This window comes from Rousettus aegyptiacus, unplaced genomic scaffold, assembly GCF_014176215.1.
Source record: "Rousettus aegyptiacus isolate mRouAeg1 unplaced genomic scaffold, mRouAeg1.p scaffold_m13_p_1, whole genome shotgun sequence".
In the NCBI taxonomy this organism is placed as follows: domain Eukaryota; kingdom Metazoa; phylum Chordata; class Mammalia; order Chiroptera; family Pteropodidae; genus Rousettus; species Rousettus aegyptiacus.
The window spans coordinates 42,321,788-42,341,921 of NW_023416284.1; the positions used below are offsets into that span (position 1 = coordinate 42,321,788).

Genomic DNA, 20,134 nt, shown 5'->3' on the forward strand with positions numbered 1-20,134 from the left:
ATAGATATTTTCTGGTTAAAAACAGACAGTTTTTGAGATTTTTACACTGGTTTTTTACATTGGCAAAAATACTTAAGAAATCATTGTTCAGTGCATTAGAGTCATATGCAATATGAAGGCAGAGAGAAACTGTATTGAAATATCATTTGGAAATATTGAGAATTTTGCCAGCATCAGTTAACTTTGCTTTAATAAAAGTATTGTTCTTCATAGCTTTTTGAAGCAGTATCAAGACCTCATTCGTCAATTAATAACTTGATCATTTAATTTTTCTTGAAAGATTGTAAGTTAAGCAGTTTCTTTTTCTTCTTAAGAATTGAATGTGGCATTTTTAGTAAAACAGTGATTTTTTTTCTATTTAAAAATGAAAACAACTTAAAATTATTTATTTTTAGGTAGGGTGTGTTATGAATTTTCTCATTATGAAAATTAAGCTCAGTAGTCTAATTCTAGTGTTTAAATTGTAATGCTATATTAAGTAGTTCTAAAGCCTTAACTACTTGATTTCTAAAATGTTCACAAAAATTGTTAAATTAATTCAATTTTAGAAGAACTCAATTCAGCAAGTATTTGAGTAACTATCATACTGAAAACATAAAATGACCAAGACATAATCTCTACTTTTGAGCAAGTTATAAGGCTTCTGCTTTAAGTAGCATTTATAGTTCAGGAGGGGGAATAAGACACATACATGTATATTACATTGACTGTGATAAGCCTCTATACAGAAACAGAAATAAATTGATAGGGGAAGGAAGGGTGTTGGAATGAGAGGGCTATCTCACCTAAGTCACAGTGCTTGACATTTTTAATTTGGGCCTGAACATTTAGGCTTAATTTCTATTGGCTTAAGGAGAAGAAAGGGTACTTCAAGCAGAGGGAATAAGAAGAAAGGTATTGGAAAAAGGAAATGTAGAGTTTGTCTAGAGAATGGCAAATAGTCCAATTCCATTTCTAACAAGCCTCCCAAGTAGTCTTGCTCACCAGATCTGAGAACCATGTAAGATGGTACAACCCAAAGTATGTATGATACCTGATGTTTTTAGGTGGCATTAGAACAGATATTTTATTACTTATGTATTTATTTATATTCATATTTGAAAAATATAACTGGACTATCGAACGTGATTCTCCTATTTACGATTGACTGTACAAAGCTAATTAGGTTAAAAATGATGAAAAGAAAATATTTGTTAAGCATAATAGAGATGGTATACATAGAATACTGAAAGAGGTACATAATGCCCAAGGCTCGAGAAACACTGTTGTTGGAAATAGTGGAGGATGAGGCTAGAAAAGAGGTTGGAATAATATTTGACAATTTTGAATGCCAGGCTGAAGACATTTGTACTTTAGCAATGTATTGATTTGTATTAATTTCAAGCATACCGAAATACAGAAAATAACAATAAATACCCATGTTGCTACCATTAAGCTTAAGAAAAAAAATTATGTATATAATTGAAATATGCTACCCTTTCTCAATCTTATTCCCTTCCTTCCCCCTTTCCTCCCCAGTGGTAACAACTATCCTGAATTAGTATATAATACCCATACTTTTATAACTATAAACAATATATATTGTTTTGCATGTTATTATTAAATTTTTTATTAATGATATATTTACATAAAAATGTCTATACCCTTCTGCAACTTGTATTTTCATTTAATAATGACTTAGAGATTATATATATGTACATGTGGTTCTAACTTATTCATTTAAACTGCTGAATAGTAAGTAGTACATTCTGCAGTATACTAATTTAAACTTTCTTTTGGTGGTAGTCATCTAACTTATTTCATTTTCTAATTATGAATAATGTGTATAAGAATATTCTTATACATATCTCTTTGTGCATGTACAACACCTTAACTAGGATTATATTAGATACACTAGGTATGTTAGAGTGGAGTTGCTAGGTGGTGGAGTATACATAATTTTAGGTTTGCTAGATATTGTCAGATTCTTTCCAGGGTGATCATACCAAGCAGTATATGTGGATTTCCCATGCTTCACATCCTTATTAACACTCGATATTGTCAAACCTTAAATTTTTTAACCAATCTCTTAAATATGAGATTAGTATCTTTTTGTAACTTTAATTTGTATTTCTTTGATTACTAGTGAGACTGAATATCTTATTAAGGTTTATTGGCCCCTTTGATTCCTCTTTTGTGAATTTCTTGTTCATGTCTTTTTTTTCTATAGGTCTACTTAAAGAAAATTAAATAAAATTTATAATTCTGGATACTACCACTTATTGTCTTTATGTGTTGCAAATATATTCTCTTAGGCTATTATTTTCACTTGTTAATGGCATCTTTGATTTAGCCAAATTAGTAAATCTTTTTATTTATGGGTTTTAAATTTTGCATCAAAGAAGTCTTTAGTAACGAAAGGTTATAGACATAAGACCTACATTCTCCTACATTTCTTCCAAAAGTTTTACGTTTTGCACTTAGAACTTGTATATATCTTAAGGTAGGTACCTTTTTTAAAAAAAAAAAAAAAAAACATGAATAATTCATTGTTCTAGCATCATTTCTTAAAAGGTCTAACTTTTCTTCATTGACCTGGGGAGGACAGAGCTGTGGGATTGCAGAGGAGGGAACTGTTTTGAGAGAGTTTGTGAAAGTAGAATTAGTAAGACCAAGCAAACGCTGGACTTGGGGCAAGCAAAAGGGAGAGCTCAAAGACAAGTCTGTTTCATATCTAGGTGTCTAGGAGAAAAATTAATAGTTCACTAATATGGTAATTCATTTAGTCAACAAATGTTTGATCTCACCCCTACCACTCAACCAACACTCCTTTTCAGGGCCATTGATGACCCCACATTGCTAAGTCCTTTGGTTATTTCTTTGTCTTCATCTTACTCATCCTATCATTAGCATTTCACTTAGCCAAACATCCACTGCACCTTTCATACGTCATCTTCATTTGGCTTCCAGGAACAAAACTTTCTTGAGTTTTCCCATTCTTACTAGTCATTCCTTCTTAAATCTCCTTTGCCTGCTTTTTTCCCCTCAACCTTTTAATGTTGGATGCCCCAGTGCTTAGTCACATAGCCTTAAATATCAATTACAAGTCAACTAAAACCAAGATTGTATTGTTACCCCAAACCTCTCTTCCAAATTATAGATTATATATGTCTAGCTGCCATCTTTTGTATGTGCGATGTGGATATCCTGAATAAATTTCTGATTTTATTTTTAAGCTTGTTCTACTTATAGTTTTCCTAATCTCATTTGATGGCAAATTTATCCTCTCTGCTCAGGTCAAAAGCCTTAGAGTTATCCTTTCTTTCTACCTCTCATTATTCCATAACCACTTATATGTTCAAAGTTTATCTCAAATCAGACCACTTTTCACACCTCCACTGCTACAATCCTGGTCTGAGCCACCATCATTACTGCAGTGGCCTCCTAATTAGTTTCCAAGCTCCTCCACCTTATTCTCAATTTAGCAGCCCAGATAATCCTTTTAAAACATAAGTCAAGTCATATCACCCCATCCTAAAAACCTGCATTGACATCCCAGTTGACTTAAAAGTAAAAAAGTTCTGAACTATATTCTCCAAGGCCTTTGATAATCTGTCTCCACGCCCTTCCACCTTACCTCAGCCTGTCATCTCCTATTTTGCCTCTCTTTCATCATGTGGTAGCCATGTTGGCCTCTTGCAGATCGTCTAACCTAACAGGCAGACTCCTATCTTAGAGCCTTTGCACCAGACTGGAATGCATTTCCCTCAGATATCTTCATGGCCGATGCCTTCACTTCCTACAAGTCTTGGCTTAGATATCTCCCTCTCGATGAGGTGTAATCTGACCACTTTATTTACAAATGCAGTCTTCCTCACCATTTCTTCTTACTTTGTCTTTTTACCTTTTCCTTAGCACTTATTACTTTCTAATCACTACACAATTTATTTGTTTATTATGTTTATTATTACCCATCTTCTCTAGTGGAATATAAACTACACAGGGCAGGAATGTTTTGCCTGTTTGGGTCAACGATGTATCTCAAAGCATCTAGAACAATGCCTGGCCCATGGTAAGTAAGTATTCAGTGTATTTGTTGAATGGCTGGAGCTGGGTATGCAGTGGCAAACAAGAGTTATGACTCCTGGCTTCATGAACTTACAGTCCAGTGGACAAGATGGACTTTAAACACATATAAATGTGTAACAAAAACTAAAATTCCATGAAGAAAAAAAATGGGAAAGAAAAATAGGAAAGATATAATTTAATTTGGGGAGTACAAAAACATTTTATAAGGTATATTCACTTCATTTTGCTTAAGGTTTGGATAAAGTCTTCATTGGTCCATGTAAACCTATTCCACAATTAGTAAGAAATCAACAAGAGAATAGTGAGAGCCCTCTTAATTATAATGGACTTAAATAACACAGTTTCATGACTTGCTTTAAGAAATGCTTAGAATTCTTGAGATGGAAGTAGATAAAATGAACAATAGAGTTTGATATAATAATGGCATAATAGGGATAGCAGAATTTCAGGTGGAGTTAGGAATATCTTTTATTTCATTGAAATGGTCAATCAGGGAATTCCTGTGGATAGGGAGGCAAATAGGTAGAATTGAGAGGTGAATATGATGAAGTCAGGTTTACTGGGATTGTGTCTAAAACACCCATTCTTCCATCTACCACTTCTTTAGACTTCATCATCTCTACGGAATAGTTTTATTTAATCAATCCTGTCTCGGAACTTTCTATTAACAGTCTCCTCCCTTTCTCCCTCCTTTTCTCTTTCCCCCTCTCCCTCCCTCTTGTCTCCTGAGTAGTTAAATAATATTGTTAAAATATTTTATGTTCTTTTTTTGGTTCCCGCATGGTATATATGTGATAAAAGTTTCCAGTTATGATTGTGGGTTTGTCCGTTTCTCCTTTAAGTTCTCTTAATTTTTGTTTTACATATTTTGAGGCTGTTATTAGTTAACATACAAATAGAGGATTGTTAGATCTTCTTATTGAAAACTGATTCTTTTATATAATGCTCTATCTCTTGTAATATTTCTTTAAAATCCATTTTTGTGCTTTGTTGTAATATATTTTAATTCTGCATATATTTTCAATTCCACAAGGCATTATGTTTTAAACAGTAAATATTACCCTTTCTGATGCCTTTCACTCTTTCTTTCTGAGGTCATTTTGATTCCCTTTGAAGATTTCCTTTACTATATATTTTTTTTATTGCTGTTTGCTGATATTAAATTCTCTCAGTTTTTATTTGAATACATCTCTATTTTGCTTTCATTAAAAAATTAGAATAATTGCAACCTTATTGGATAGTTGTAAGTATAATACAAATAATTTTTTTCCCTGAGCCCTTTGAGAGTAAGTTGCTAACCCAGTGCCTGTCATCCTTGAATAATTGAGTATAAAATTCCTACAAGGACATTCTCCTACCTAACTGCAATCCAATTTCCAAAATCAAGAAAATAGCACTATATATCATCACCATGTAATATTCAGACACTATTTGAGTTTTGCTAATTGTCTTATGAATGCTCTGTATAGCAAAAGGATCCAGTTCAGAATAATGTGTTGTATTTATATATCAAATCTCTTTTAATTTAGAACAGTTTCTCATCTTTCCTTGACTTTCACATAACCTTCATATTTTCAAAGATTACAGAACACTTTGGGTTTTTTTGTTCTGTTTTACAAGATACTTTTTAAAACTTTGTAGTATGTCTCCTCATTTTGGGTTTGTCTTATGATTCCTCATGATTTTTTCAGGTTTTGCATCTTTGATAGTATATCACAGAATTGATACTCTGTTCTTCTCACTGCATCCTGGTGGTTGGTACATGATTTCCGTTTGTTCCTTTCTCCGTGATGTTACTTTGATCACTTGATTAGGGTGGTATCTGCCAGGTTCCAGTGTGGCTCCAACATACCCAGTAGAACAAAATGACTTTTATGCCCCCATGGATGCCTATTTTGCTCATCTTTATTTAGTGTTTTTAGGGGGGGAGGGAAGAAGGATATTTTCATTGGATAGAATTCTATCTTAGCAGTAGTTTCGTTTAGTACCTTAACAATATTTATTCCATTGTTGTCTGGCTTCTGTTATTTCTTAATGTTTGTACCCCTTCTAAGATCTCATCTTAAGATGTGCCTGCTTTAGTTACTTTCTGGTGTTTTCTAGCACTTGCTTGCTTTATCTACTTTGTTTCTTAAATTGTTCTTGGTGGCAGGATTAATCTCATTCTGGCCCTCTTAAATAATTATATTTATAAAATACTTGTTTTAGCTATTTTTTTTTAAGTTGTAAGATGTGACTATAACATTTCGTTTTATTTTATTTTTTAACTTTTGTTAGGTGAGGCAACCCTTGGTTGGCCTCACAGATTACAAGGACCTTGTCATTTTACAATCCCTTATTTTTTATTTTTTATGCCTGTAGCACCTGGTCTTCCTAGGTGGTCTCTCATCCAAGTACTAACTAGGCCAGATCCTGCTTAGCTTCTGAGATCAAAAAGGATTGAGCTTGTTCAGGGTGGCTTGGCCACAGGCGACTATAAAATTTTAAAAACCCATTTTTTAAAATCTTAACATAAAAATTAGTTTCTGTATTTTGTTGGAATTTTACCACATGAATACTATTTATAAAAAGGACTATAGGGTTACAGTTTTATCTTATATCTATCCAAAGAAGTGTTGTTACTAAAGTAAATTGTGAAAGTAAAATAAAGTAAATCAAATGAAATGCAACTCCATTTTTCTGTATACTTACTCTAAAAACTTGGAGTCATCCTGGATACTTTGCTCTATCTCACACCCCATGTCCATTCAATCAGCAAATCCTATCATCTCTCCTTCAAAATATATTAGGAATTTGATAACTTCTCACCACTACCATGATTACCCTGGGCCACCATCATAGCTTCCTTGGGATTATTGCCGTAGCTCTACTTCCTTCTAGCATCCAATGTTGCTGCTGAGAAGTTTGATTTCATTCTGAATTATTTTCCTCTAAATGTAAACTTTTTTTCTCTCTCTAAAAGTTTTTGGCTTTGAATCCCAGCTCCACTTCCCCATTTCTGTGTACCTCTGGCCATTTTGCTTAACCTCTTTGTGCATCAGTTTTTTTCATGGAATGAAAATAATAACAGCTACCTCTCTGTGGCCTCATTGTGAGGATTACACGATTTATTAAGCGAATGTCTGATTTATAGTAGTTAATGTGTAAATTGTTAGCTATTATTATTTGTACCAAGTATTCTGAAACTTTATTATGTGTCTTGGTTTGCATTCTTTTTCACCAGTTTCACCTTAGTAAGTTGTGATCTTTTCCCTAGAGTTGCTTTATTTTTTCAGAGAAAATTTCTGCCATCTGTCTGTAGGATGTATGTTGTCTGGTGGTGCTCCAGGAGTAAGAAGTAAAGGATGCTAACAGCCCGACAGTTTAATATTTTAGACTAAATTCTTAAGCTTTCGTAATCATCATTGTGCCTGGTATACTAGAGTTGATAGCTTTATTTGTTTTTTCCAAAGAATTTTTTCCTGTGTGTGGGATGGCTAGTGGGCAGCAAAGACAGTTTAACTCAAGAATATGTGCTCATAAGCACTGTTCTGTACAGTTACCTGTTTATACATCAAGCCATAGTCCAGACAGTTGACTGTCTAATCTTTATTTCAGGTAATGGTGAGCTAATTATTTTCCTTGGAAGTCTCTTTCATTTTCAGACAGACCCTTATCGTTAAAAGTTTTCTTGTGTTGAATTAGAATCGGCTCCATGTAACTTTTACTCCTTTGTCTCATAGAGTAAGAGAATAAGTTTGCTCCTTCTTCCAGTCCCATTTTCCTCTGTGGTGCACAGTTTCCCATACTTATTGCTATTTTGCTAAAATGTCTTTTTGAAAACACCTTAGTGTTTCAGGTTTATGTTCATGATTATATTTCCCCTCTGTTTAGTTCTGTATTCTCCAAGTGAAATCTGAGGGAAATGTTTCTTGCATAGAACTTTTTTACCTCTAGGATTTAATGATAGGAACTCTGATTCCTTTTAAAATCTTCAAGGGTTTATTATTTAGTTGAGAAGACATGAAATGGATAATAAAATGACTATATAAGAGCATATTTAATAAATGCCAGAAGACTAATATTATGAAATAATGTCAATAATAATGATAATAGCCAACACGTAAGATGCCAAGGCAATCTTCTAGTTACTTTACATATATTACCTGATTTAATTCTCACCACAACTCCATGAAATAGATGCTATAATACTGACATTTTACAGCTAAGGAAAACGAGAGAGTCTAGTTAAGTAATTTGCCCAGGATCACACAGTTTATAAGTATCAGCCAGGTTCTGACTGAGACTGAGTTCCATAGTCCATGTTTGTATTCCTTACATTGTACTAGACCCATCTCTAGGACTTTGGAGAAAGGAGGAATCACTGTGGACCAAGATACTTAACAGTTGAATTTGGGCTGAAACTTTAAGGGCCAATAGAGTCTATACAGTCAGAAAGGAAGTATGAAGGGTAGCTGGATGATAAAAACATCATGAGCAGAAACCCTAAGACAGAATGTTATGGGATATTTAGGGTGGAAGATAATGGAACAGTTAAACGTAAGTCAGGTGTTAATGTGGCTAACAAGGGCCTATGTGCTCTGACTTCCTTTGTACCTCTCTTCCTCTTTTCCTCTACCCTTGAGCCACACTGGGCTTCTCTCTGTTTTTTGAACATGCTAGCTGTGATGGCATCTCAAGCTTTTGTGTAGTAGCTGTTTTTGGCTTGGAGTGCTCTTGCAGAACCTTTATGTCCGACACCTTATTGTTATTCAGGTCTCAGCTTGGCCTTTTCCGATCAAACAACCTACAGAAAACTTTAAGTCCTTCCTTACCACAGTACTCTGTTTTATTTTTATGGTGATTATTCTCTCTAAATGATGTGGAAGCACTATTAGTTATCTGTTCAATAGCCGCCTCTCTTTTTTGGCTACAAGAATTCTGATTTTATTTAGGATCATGGTGTGCCCACCCAAATACTCATCTTTCTTGTTTTGCCTTGTGCTTACAGTTTGGCCACTGAAATATAAGTGGGTGTGTGCTGGAAGTTTCTTGGCAAGCTTTTGCTCTTCTGATGAAATAGTGGATATAGTTGGAAAGCTCTCACTCCCTCTGTGTCCACCCACCCCCATCTTGAATGCAAACTCAACACCTGGAGTTTCAGTGGTCCTTTGTGATCATGAGGGAAAAACCCAGAGTATTGTAGAAACTATTGGACATTAATTAACTAAAGTAGCAATGTCAGACTTTTTGTTATGTGATAAAAATAATTCCTATTACTTAAAGCCATTATTAATTGTTTTTTATTCTATTTTTATCACTTGGCAACAAAAACCATTCCTAATTAATATGAATTACGTTACTAATGATAGAAATAGGGAAAACTGGCAGGGGGGCTATATTTGGAAGGAAGAAATGATTAATTTATTTTGGTATGATCAATTTGAGTTGATTTGCAGCATGTCTCCACTTACTGTAGGAGGCAGTATAGTATAGTGGTTACAATAGAACCAGACTGCTCACGCTTAATTCCTGCCTCTGTCAGTTAGTAGCTGTGTGAACTTACACAAGTCACTTAATGCCTCAATGTTTCAGTTCCCTCATGTAAAACATGACTGATAATAAAGCTCAACAGAGAAAGGCTCATGGTTGAAACTGAGAGTAGATAATATTTTTAACAGAGAATATAGAATATACAGAGAAGGTAAAGGATCAATAATTGATTAATATATGCATTTTGGAATGCAGGAATAAGTGGAGTTGATGAAAGAGGTAGAGAAGAAATAGTTTAGAAAATAGGAGGAGAAATAGGAAACCAAAATATTACAGAAATCACGGGAGGTATATATTTTAAGAAAGAAATGCTCAGAAGTATTGATTGCTATAGAAATATCAAGAGAATAGGAACTACTAAAAGGCCTTTTTTAAAATCTAAGGACTAGAAGAGAGTATAATCTCTCTAAGGAGGGCTAAAAATGAGGTTAGAGAGGTTTAAGATTAAGTAGTGAGGAGAGAGTGGAGTTAATATCACATGCACATTCAACTTCAACTCAGTTACATGAACTCATAATGAAACAGGTATGTATTTTTCCATGCGCACTCTTTATTAAATAATGTACTTTTCTATGTTCTGTAGTATATTGTACATTTACACATGGTACCAAACAAGGTTTTATACACAAAATTATGCATAGCACCCTTTCAACAATTTGAAGGCTTTTTAAAGATAATTTTGACTATATTTGATTTTCATATTATAGGCTGACTTTAGAACCTAACTTCTGATTAAATGTAGCTCCACTGTGATAACTGTGGACCATACAGGTATAGACTGCTCTGTACTGGGTATAATTTTACATCAGTGCTGGCAAAGCTAGTGGAAAAGGTTTTGGCCTGGGGAGAAGTGGTCATCTCCTGGTCTATTTCTGTTCTTTCTTACATCTACTAGCAATATGATGTAAGAAATTGCTTAACTTCTGTCCTCCGGCTTTTTCCTTTGTAAATTCTGAAACCCGTCAACTTAGTACATAGGAAAAATGTGTTAAATATTTGACCTTCTGAAAAGAAATCTGTGATTTGCCTTTTAGGTAATAAAACTATTATTTCCTGTATCTTTGGCTGTCTTATTAAAATAGAACAGAGGACTCGTCTACTCTAAAGTTTTTGTTGAACAAATCACTGAAACCTGTTTTGAAAAGCAGCTATGAGATAGTAAATTCAAGTATTTTTAATTTTAAAAAATGACTCTTTTCTCTTACTGTATAAGAAAAATACATGTTAGAAAATAGAAGTATTAAAAAGTCACCAGTAATTCTTTCATTCAGAATCACTTAATATTTTATTGTATTTCCTGCTAGTCTTTTGAAAGTATGTATTTAAATTACTTTAACATATTGAGATTAATTTTTATATATAGCTTTATATCCTGTTTTTTTATCATTCCATAATAAACATTTCCCCTAATTATTAAATAACTTTTATTATCTTTTCTTGTATGGTATCTCTATTGCTAATATCCCCCATGTCATGTAGGTAACCTAATTTGGAATTTTTTTAATGTCGATTTTATATTATCCATTATGGAGGGACTTTAAGGTTTTGACAATATGTCCTTTCTTGTAATAGTAAAAAAAAAATAAAGTTTTTATTTTTGATAAAAGTTTTCAGAATCAAATTTTCAAATCAATGGTTATTTTTTATGAAAAGTTTGAAAAAAAATTCTGATATAGTGCTTATAGCTATGAAAAGCATTTGAAAGACATGTTGAAGTCTACAGCCATGCCACCCTGAACATGCCTGGTCCCATCTGATCTCAGAAGCTAAGCAGGGTCAGGCCTGGTTAGTACTTGGATGGGAGACCACCTAGGAAGAACAGACGCTGTAGGCATAAAAAAGAAAAAAAGAAAAAAAACATGTTGATAAGTCATTGAGGTCTAATATTCCATTATCAATTTACTTCTTTTAGTTGTTGCTGCTACTGTTTTAAGTCATCTTGGAAAAGTAATTTAAATCCTTTGAGTCCCAATTTTTTTCATTTATAAAATGAGAGTGAGACAATTTCTAAAGTCTCCTTTGTCATTTCCACTTTTATTTGTCCTAAAATTATTTCCTCCTTCTATTTCATGTTTATGTGCTAATATGTTATCACTTACCTTATTGTTCAACTCAGTTGTTCTTCAACATATATATATACTTTATATATATACACGCTTTATATATGTATAAATATATAAATATAAATATATACATATACACACATACACACACACTTTATTTTTAGAGCAGTTTTAGATTCATAGCAAAATTGAATGGAAAAAACAAAGTTCTCACATACTCTTCTCCCACTATCAATATCCCCAACTAGACATTTGTTGTAATCAATGAACCTACATTGACACCTCATTATCACCCAAAGTCTGTAGCTTACATTAGGGCTCACTTTGGTATTTGGTACGTTCCATGGATTTTGACAAATATATGACATGTATCCACCATTATAGTATTATACGGAGTAGTTCTCCAGCTCTAAAAATTCTCCGGGTTCCACCTATTGATCTCTCCCTCCCTACAAATCCCTGGCAGCCACTGATCTTTTTACTGTCTCCATAGTTTTGCCTTCTCCAGAATGTCATGTCATTGGAATCACACAATATGTAGCCTTTTCAGATTTGCTTCTTTCACTTAGTAATATGCACTTAAAGTTCCTCCAGGTCTTTTTATGGCTTGATAGCTTATTCCTTTTTGATGCTAAATAGTAATGCATTGTCTGATGTACCATAGTTTATCTATCTATTCACCTACTGAAGGACATCTTTGTTGCTTTAAAGTTTTGGCAGTTATGAATAAAGCTGCTATAAACATCCATGTGCAAGTTTTTGTGTGGACATAAGTTTTCAACTTATTTTAGTAAATCTTTGATATATATTTCATTTGGTAATCTTTGAAATTATTTTGAGTGCAGAAAAGTTAGAAAAATGGTAATTCTTAAAGCCTGAATCAATAATATATGTATTAGAAGATTTTGCCTTGCAAGTGAGTGTGCAAAAAGTAAGTGAATTTTGTAATTAAAGAATAGAGGGTTCCTTTCTGACATTTGTCCTGTGGCATAGATTTGAATCTTAGTTGATGAGCAACTAATAAACCTAAATGATGTCTTTCATAATCTGAAAAGAAAGGATAAAGAGATGATAATGTTTGCTGTGTTGATTTGAAAATGATATGATGATAACTGCCCATGAGACACTGGACTTTTGCAAGTACATTAAATGAATATAAAATGACAGTTTTGTACTATATTCCAGCCATTGGCTGTAAGTGAAACTGACCAGATGCCAGTCTCCTCAATCTCTTATTTTTATTTTCCACATATTTGTCCTTCTTCTTTCTCTTTTGGTAGAATGTCAATAAAATATATTTGAGTAATGTATAAATTAGGAGCACTATTCGAATTATGGTATCTGATTGCCATCGCTCTAGTTTTTTAAGTACTCAATTGTTTTTAAATAGTTCATTTCTATTTAATTAAAAATAGTTTATATTAACTCAGTGAAATATTTTTAATTTAACCTTGTATCTGTATGCTGGGGGTACATATTTATTTTAGCTATGTTTCAAGAGAATCTATAAATGTAATATATAAGAATTTGATGATCCTTCAATTGAATATTGATGTTTGATAGAATTTGGTTTTTACTCCTGAAATTATCCTTTAAATACAAATTATATTTAATTGATCACGATTAAGGATGTATAAGTACTCGATACTATTTCAGCATTCTCTGAAACGCATAAACTTTTCAGAATCCTTCTTATAGGTCCTGATTACCTATAGAAAAGTTGGTTTCTATCAAAACATCCTCCATTCAGAAATTTTTATTAAATGAAAAGTGTTTAAATTTTAATAGAACTTGTTTAACAGAAAGATTTAAAATAGTTTAGAATGAGTGGTTGGCCTGTCAACGAATACCAACTTGACAGAGGTTATAATGATTGTCAGTGTCGCACAAAATTCTAAGTATTGCTTTTTTCACTTCTGAATTATCTAATGTAATATGGAAAGCATGGATGACTACTATGTATAAGAACACTATTCTTTATATTGACTAGGTAATTGCAGAAATATTTTTTTCAAATATGAGCGATCTTTAGAAAAACCAAACTCAATTTTTAAAATAATTTTTATTATTGCTTTTGGTCATCTTAACAATTTTCTGAGGTAAGGAGATTGGATATCTGTTGCCCCATTTTATACATGATACTCAGGTAGTGGAATTTGTCGAAGATCACATCAAGGTAAGTCGTAGAACTGAGATTAGAATGGACCTTCTGACTCAGTTTAATGCTTCTTTTTCTGTGTTATGGTACCAAACAATCTTTCGCAATATTTTACTATAGTCAATGATATCATTTTGTTTCATCGTCTACCACTACTAAGAGAAGATAAATATTAACTCTTTCATAAACCTTCAAACTAATGTGACCAGAAGTCTTACTTTGGGGATACGGAGAATGGTACTTTTGATAGTGTAGACTAATCGAGAAGCAGGTATTTAGCTATAAATAAATTATACAGTTCTGATCAACTTTTATTTTTTAGCCAGAACAGTGAACGCAATAGCGCTGGATAAATGTAAATGAGAAAAGCTAATGAAAGAATCAGGGCTAAAACATTAGATTTTGTTATGTGTTCCAACTGTGCGCTATTGCATTCAATAAGGGATTCTTCTGTGCTTTCTTTTACAGATGCTGAAAATTTCTTCTAAAGAGAAATATCCCTTATTTACTTTTGTAAATGGTCATTCCAGAGACTATGATTTTACATCTACTACAACCAATGAAGAAGACCTTTTCTCAGAGGATGAAAAAAGATTAAAAAGATTTAGCACAGAAGAGTTTGTCCTGCTTTAAAAGATATCACATCTGTGCTTAATGTGAGAACTCTTTGAAGGGGAAAAAATGAAAAGAAACAAGTATACTTGAAACTGGTTTATTTTCACAAATATCTTAATTTTATATGTTCTTTTAAAAAAGTGCAGTTGAAAATATATAAATCTTAAAGATATTTTTCTGAAAGAGAAGTGATTTAATGAATCTCGATTGCTAATAAATAACAAGTAATTCTGGCTGCATTCCTATTCCACTAAGATCTGCTAATGATAACTCTAACTGCAAGCCTTCCAGCCTTCAATTTCTTCCAGCGGAAGCCACTAGTCTCCTGAAGGTTTTGTGATATACGCCCCAAAATTGGGATCACCAAATAGTTGTAAAAGCTTCAGTTTATACTAATGACCAGAAGACCAGAGAATGAATCTTCCATGCTGCCTAGCCTCCTGAAATCAATGCAACCAAAGGATAGTTTTGGGTGTATCTTGATATATTGATAGTAATTGTTAGCTGTCATATGCATACAATTATATAAGCAGAATTGTGAGTTTAGGTAGTACTTAGCAATATGATTTTATAACAGCTCGTTTTTTTTGTTTGTTTTGGCTGTTGAGCTTTCTCTGGGGAGTGAGTGTAAAGTATTGGTTTTTCCCACAAATTTAAAGGTTATATTATTAATAACATCCAGTCAGATCAGATAAAGGCAATATTAAGATAGAAATAGTGTTTGTTTCCTATCTCAAAAATAAAATTTTATAGGAATTCTATTTACTATGCAGTTTTTAGAGCTAAAGATAAGTACCAAGAAAGATATCAGTAGATACTCCTTTATGTGATTTTTGTTATTTGTGTAAATCACTGTAGTCATGTTTAGAAGCTGAGGCCACTTCCATAAGCTAAATCTGCCTTAAGTGTATTATGTATTACTTAAAGGCAAATTTGTAATATAAAAGTACAAGAGTTACTATCCAGCCAGGATTATAAAATAAATAATAAAGATGTGAGAACATAAAACGCCTTTGTTTGATTTTAATGGGATTATTTTAATCTTTTCATTTGAAAAATCATTCTCTCAAATGAATTCTCTTTTTAATGAAGGCAAATAACATTGTTATTCTGAAAGCAAAAGATTAACTTATTTTATGGAGTGTCCGTGTTTCAATGTGGAAAGGTGACTTATAAAGACATAAAATTGTGTATCATTTGAAGTCATTGATCTTCTCAATCAGAAAGCCTATTAGGTTTAGAGTTGCATGCAAAATGGAAACAGAGGGTGGGCAGATTGCTTTCGTATGCCTGATGAGAGAAATCAGGTTTGTCATTTCCCAGTGAGGATAGATTATTAAATTGAAATAAATAGCCTGAAATTTAAAATGTTCCTGTATCCTGGATAAGATCTGGACAAACTAAGCCTAGTACTAATTTTCTTAGATGGTCAAAGCAGTACAGGAACAGGAAGCCAGTGGTATGTCTTGATTTTATACACTGCAGTCCTCTCTTCTAAATTATTGCAATTTGTTGTTCCCACACACCTCCATATTCACAGGATTTTGCAGCAAGCACATCAAATGAGAGCACCCATACCTTCAAATGAATCAGAACTAATTGTAAGTGTTCTCTTATAAGCACTCTTTAAAAGCTTAGAGTTATAGGATAATATTTTTGTTCTCTTCGCAACAAAATTTAGGATTATTTTTAAGTAGGATTGTTGGAATGAGAAAAAATTACACCTGGACAAAGTTGAGTTGAGAGGAGACATAAACTTCTTTCGCACTAAATTGTATTGAAAAACTAAGAATATTATGTAGACAGATAAATCTGACAGTACAATCATCCTCATTACTAAGAATGTTTAGAATCAGAAATTACCAGCAAAATATGCACATAAAAAGTATTTAATAATATGTATGACCAAATGCATACATTCATGAAAATTGAGAGAGAGGATGATGAATTTATTTTGCCTGTTAATTCAACTTCAGCTGAGGACCACACAAAAAGTTGTGATAATCTTTTATTGCAAAGGCAGCAACAAAACTACATCATTGTAATTATAATAGAGGTACCTGTAAATTCTGGTTTCAGACTTTGTTTTGAACACAGATTTCATTTCAAGTTCTGACCGCCAGTAAACTAAGTCAATAAAGCTTATGGATGATCTCTTTCAGCCTGGAATAAAGGAAAATAAAAAAAGGACAAGATTCTAAGATGGGTGTTCTGTTCGAATTATGTTAGGAGGATCGTCCATTTGGACATCAATATTAAGATACTAGATTTTGCCATTAACATTTCAGAAATGAATTTAAAAATTTTTTTGATGTGACTTTTGATGGGAAGGTTTTTTTCTCTCTTTTTCATAAGACTCGACACTTTGAATCCCTTTTTGTCAATGTATTAACCACCAGCAGACCATCTTGAAAGTCATCATTTGCTGAACGAGTGAATGAAAAGATCCTTTATAGTATAACCATATCCAAAAGGATTTCCCTGAGGTACTAATTTTTCTGTTTTTACATTAAACTAACCCCATTAAATCTGTATTAGTGAGAAGACAACTTTAACAGATTAAAATTTTAGGTCACTTCTGTGTTCTGTTAACCTTAAGATTTAACATTGTCCAAGGGCAAACATATCTAAAAGTATATATGTTAACCCTATCTTGTTTTTAGAAGAATTAAAGGAACAAAAGAGCAAAAAAATGACTTACTTATGTAGTCTATCCAATTTTAGGTCGGAAATATCTATTTTTTTTAGAGATCTGTAATTACCTTCTACTCATGCCAGAAAGCACTGTATTTCTGGTCAAATCATACTGATCTAGCTTCCCCCTGCCCCCTTATATCTGCTAATTTCTTTGTTACTAGGAAAAAGTTTCATTTTCATGATTTATCACAGCGCACTTTCATAGCTTGCATTGTATATCCAAGTCATTTTGACTGTATATTCACATATAACCATAAGAATATTATAAAGGATTTTCCAAAAATAGGGAACAAGAGGAAGAACAGATAATGAAAAAACACTTTAAAATATTAAATAACAATATAGATTTCTATTGAAACAGATATAAGGAGGAAACTGAGAATTTAAAATAATAGTCACATAGAAGAAGGATATCCAGAATATTTTGATAGAGGCAATTTCTTGGAAAGTATAAGGGATTATTATTTTCTATAAAAAGAAAAGCAAATGTCTTTAAAAATATTTTAGAAGAATATTTATCATATGATATTTGTTATAACCTCAGTATTGTCAATCAACCACACACAATTCAATAGACTATTCAATTGAGCTTTTAGACCAAATACCTTGAAATACTGAATTGAAAAAGTGAAACATCAGACCTGGAAAAATTGGAAACATCCTATTGCTTCTAATATATAAATTTTATATCATTTTGTAGTTTGACTCTTAAGTCATTTTAGAAATCTTAAGCATTTTTGTGTGGTTTTCATGGTTATATAAAGACTTCCTTCTTGCCTATAAACTTTGCAAAATATTATATATAGAGTTAGTATTGCAGATACATTTTTGAGTTAGCATTTTTTTCTCTCTTACAGTCCTCTTCGACAATTGGTGGCAAGCAATTACCCAAAACATTCACAGATACAGTTATAGAATTTCACTTATTCTCTCAAAATAAGAAAAATGTTTAAAGTGGAGAATACATGTTTGTTATTAGGTAGAAAATTACTGTGCTGCCCTCTAATTAATTCCTTCAGAAATTGAGAAACATAATCTTCCCCTATTTTAAATCAACAGTTCATATATACTGGATGTCATCCAAGAGTGAATCAAAAACACTCTACAGAGAATTTTTATTTAAATTATTGAAAATTAAACTGATAATTATAAATATATTTATATTTCATACTAAAGTAATATAAATTGATAAGAATTGGGAATTCATGGGTTTCAAAAGAATTATAAGCAGGAAGGGTAAACAAAGGAAAGTTAAAAATTCAATAGGAGTCTGAACAAAAAGATAAGAGAATTATTGACAGCAAGTTTTGAGTGTGTCTAGGCAAATACACCATAGTAAACACTCGGAGATAAAAATATATGAATTAAAAAGGCTTGCAGGTTAGGATGATTTAAAATTTGATGTAGGCCTTAAAGTATACTGATATTAGAAAGTGGATATGGGGCTGCCAGATTGCACAGCTCCAAGGGGCACTATTTTTAGTGTATGTTGTGTGAATGCCACTCCCTGGAGTTGTGCAGTGTGGCATCTCTGTAGCTAATATTTACGTACTTGCTGTTTACCTAGCACCATTCTGATCAGTTCACTTGTATTAAATTATAGCTAATGAATCTAAGGTGGGGATTAAGGGGACAATTAATATAAGTCCTGGGATTTGGATGATCATGTCATGAAACAAGAGAGTTCGTGGTCAGGACTCTAGTTAGTAATTAGGGAGTTTTAATGGTGAGACACATACATACATATTTAAATTATTTCCAAAATATTTTAAGTAGACATCACAGAAGAGAATTCACCCCACATTTCTGTCACCTCAATGGATTATTTTCACTTGCCTATATTCCCTTCTATTTTGTGTTCATGTCTTTCCTGTTCCTTGTGACTGGTTCCTACACCTGACCCACTGTGCTTGGCCAGTTTTGCAGCTACTGGCTCATGTCTACATCAAGAGGGACACTTAGATTTTGTACATAGTATGTTCCCATAAACACTTAAAACAGTTGAATGTGAAGGAAATGAACCATAGCTGTTTTCAAATGATGTTTTAAGGAAGGTTCTGAAAATGAGTATAAAATATTATAAAATATTAAAAGCATTATAAAATTATTTTTAATCATATAGGCTTGACATGATTTTAGATGATATAGTTCCAGCATTTCATAGATTTCTTTATCTTTGTCCTTTTATAGTCAAACATACAGTCGATCTACTTAAAGCCCTGTGAGCATTTTTTTGAAGCTGATGATTATTTATACTTATATTAAACTTATGAGATCTACATCTCTTACCACACATTTTAGCACTTTCATTTTTCCATTTTCCAATGTTTTGTAAACATCGTCATGTTTACAAAAGATGGGGAAATGAAATATAAAATCCAATATAGTATAAGCTGCTATGCAAAGATCGTGGTACTGGCTGGCAGGCAGCATTAGCTCAGACAGAGCTCAAAGTGCTCTTTTGTCAGCTGATGTTCAAAAGTTCCAATTTTATAATGTTTAAGGTGATTTAAGAGTATCAGATTACTTATGAAAAGTCTAATGTCTTTTGACTTAAATCTATTTTAGTGGGTGTGGAGTGGTAGCTTATGTTATTTTAAGTAACCGCATTATTTTTGTATTACTTATAAAACCATTCAGTGGTTTTTAATATATTCACAAAATTATGCAGTGATCACCACTATCAAATTCCAGAACATTTTCCTTACTCAAAAAAAAAAAAAAAAAAAAAACCCAAACACATAAAAAACAAAATACAAAAAAACAAAAGAACCCTGTACTTATTAACTAACCTGTTCTCTGCATGGACTTGCCTATTCCAAATATTCTTATAAAGGGAATTATATAACACATGGCCTTTTGTTGTTGATTCCTTTCACTTGGCATAATGATTTTAGGATTTATAGCATGTATCAGAACTTTGTTCTTTTTGTGACTGAATAATATTCCATTAGATGCATAGACCACATTTTGTTTATTCATCAGTTGATGGACATTTGGG

General features: G+C 32.5%; 1 protein-coding gene and 1 pseudogene across 5 annotated transcripts in view; both read left to right on the top strand.

Moving 5' to 3' along the window:
- Nucleotides 1-19,865, top strand: part of ATG4C (autophagy related 4C cysteine peptidase) — a 75,743-nt gene extending 55,878 nt beyond the window's left edge. For 3 of the 5 annotated variants that reach the window (XM_016140388.2, XM_016140384.2, XM_016140389.2), the window contains one exon: nt 14,290-15,638. In XM_016140388.2, coding sequence (XP_015995874.1) covers nt 14,290-14,454 — 165 coding nt within the window. In that variant the 3' untranslated portion in view covers nt 14,455-15,638. Of the gene's footprint in view, nt 1-14,289 lie in introns of all 5 variants that reach the window. The other 2 variants (XM_016140383.2, XM_036234700.1) reach the window with 1 other exon arrangement.
- LOC118605581 lies at nt 11,316-11,434 on the top strand (annotated as a pseudogene).
- Nucleotides 19,866-20,134: the final 269 nt, after the last annotated feature.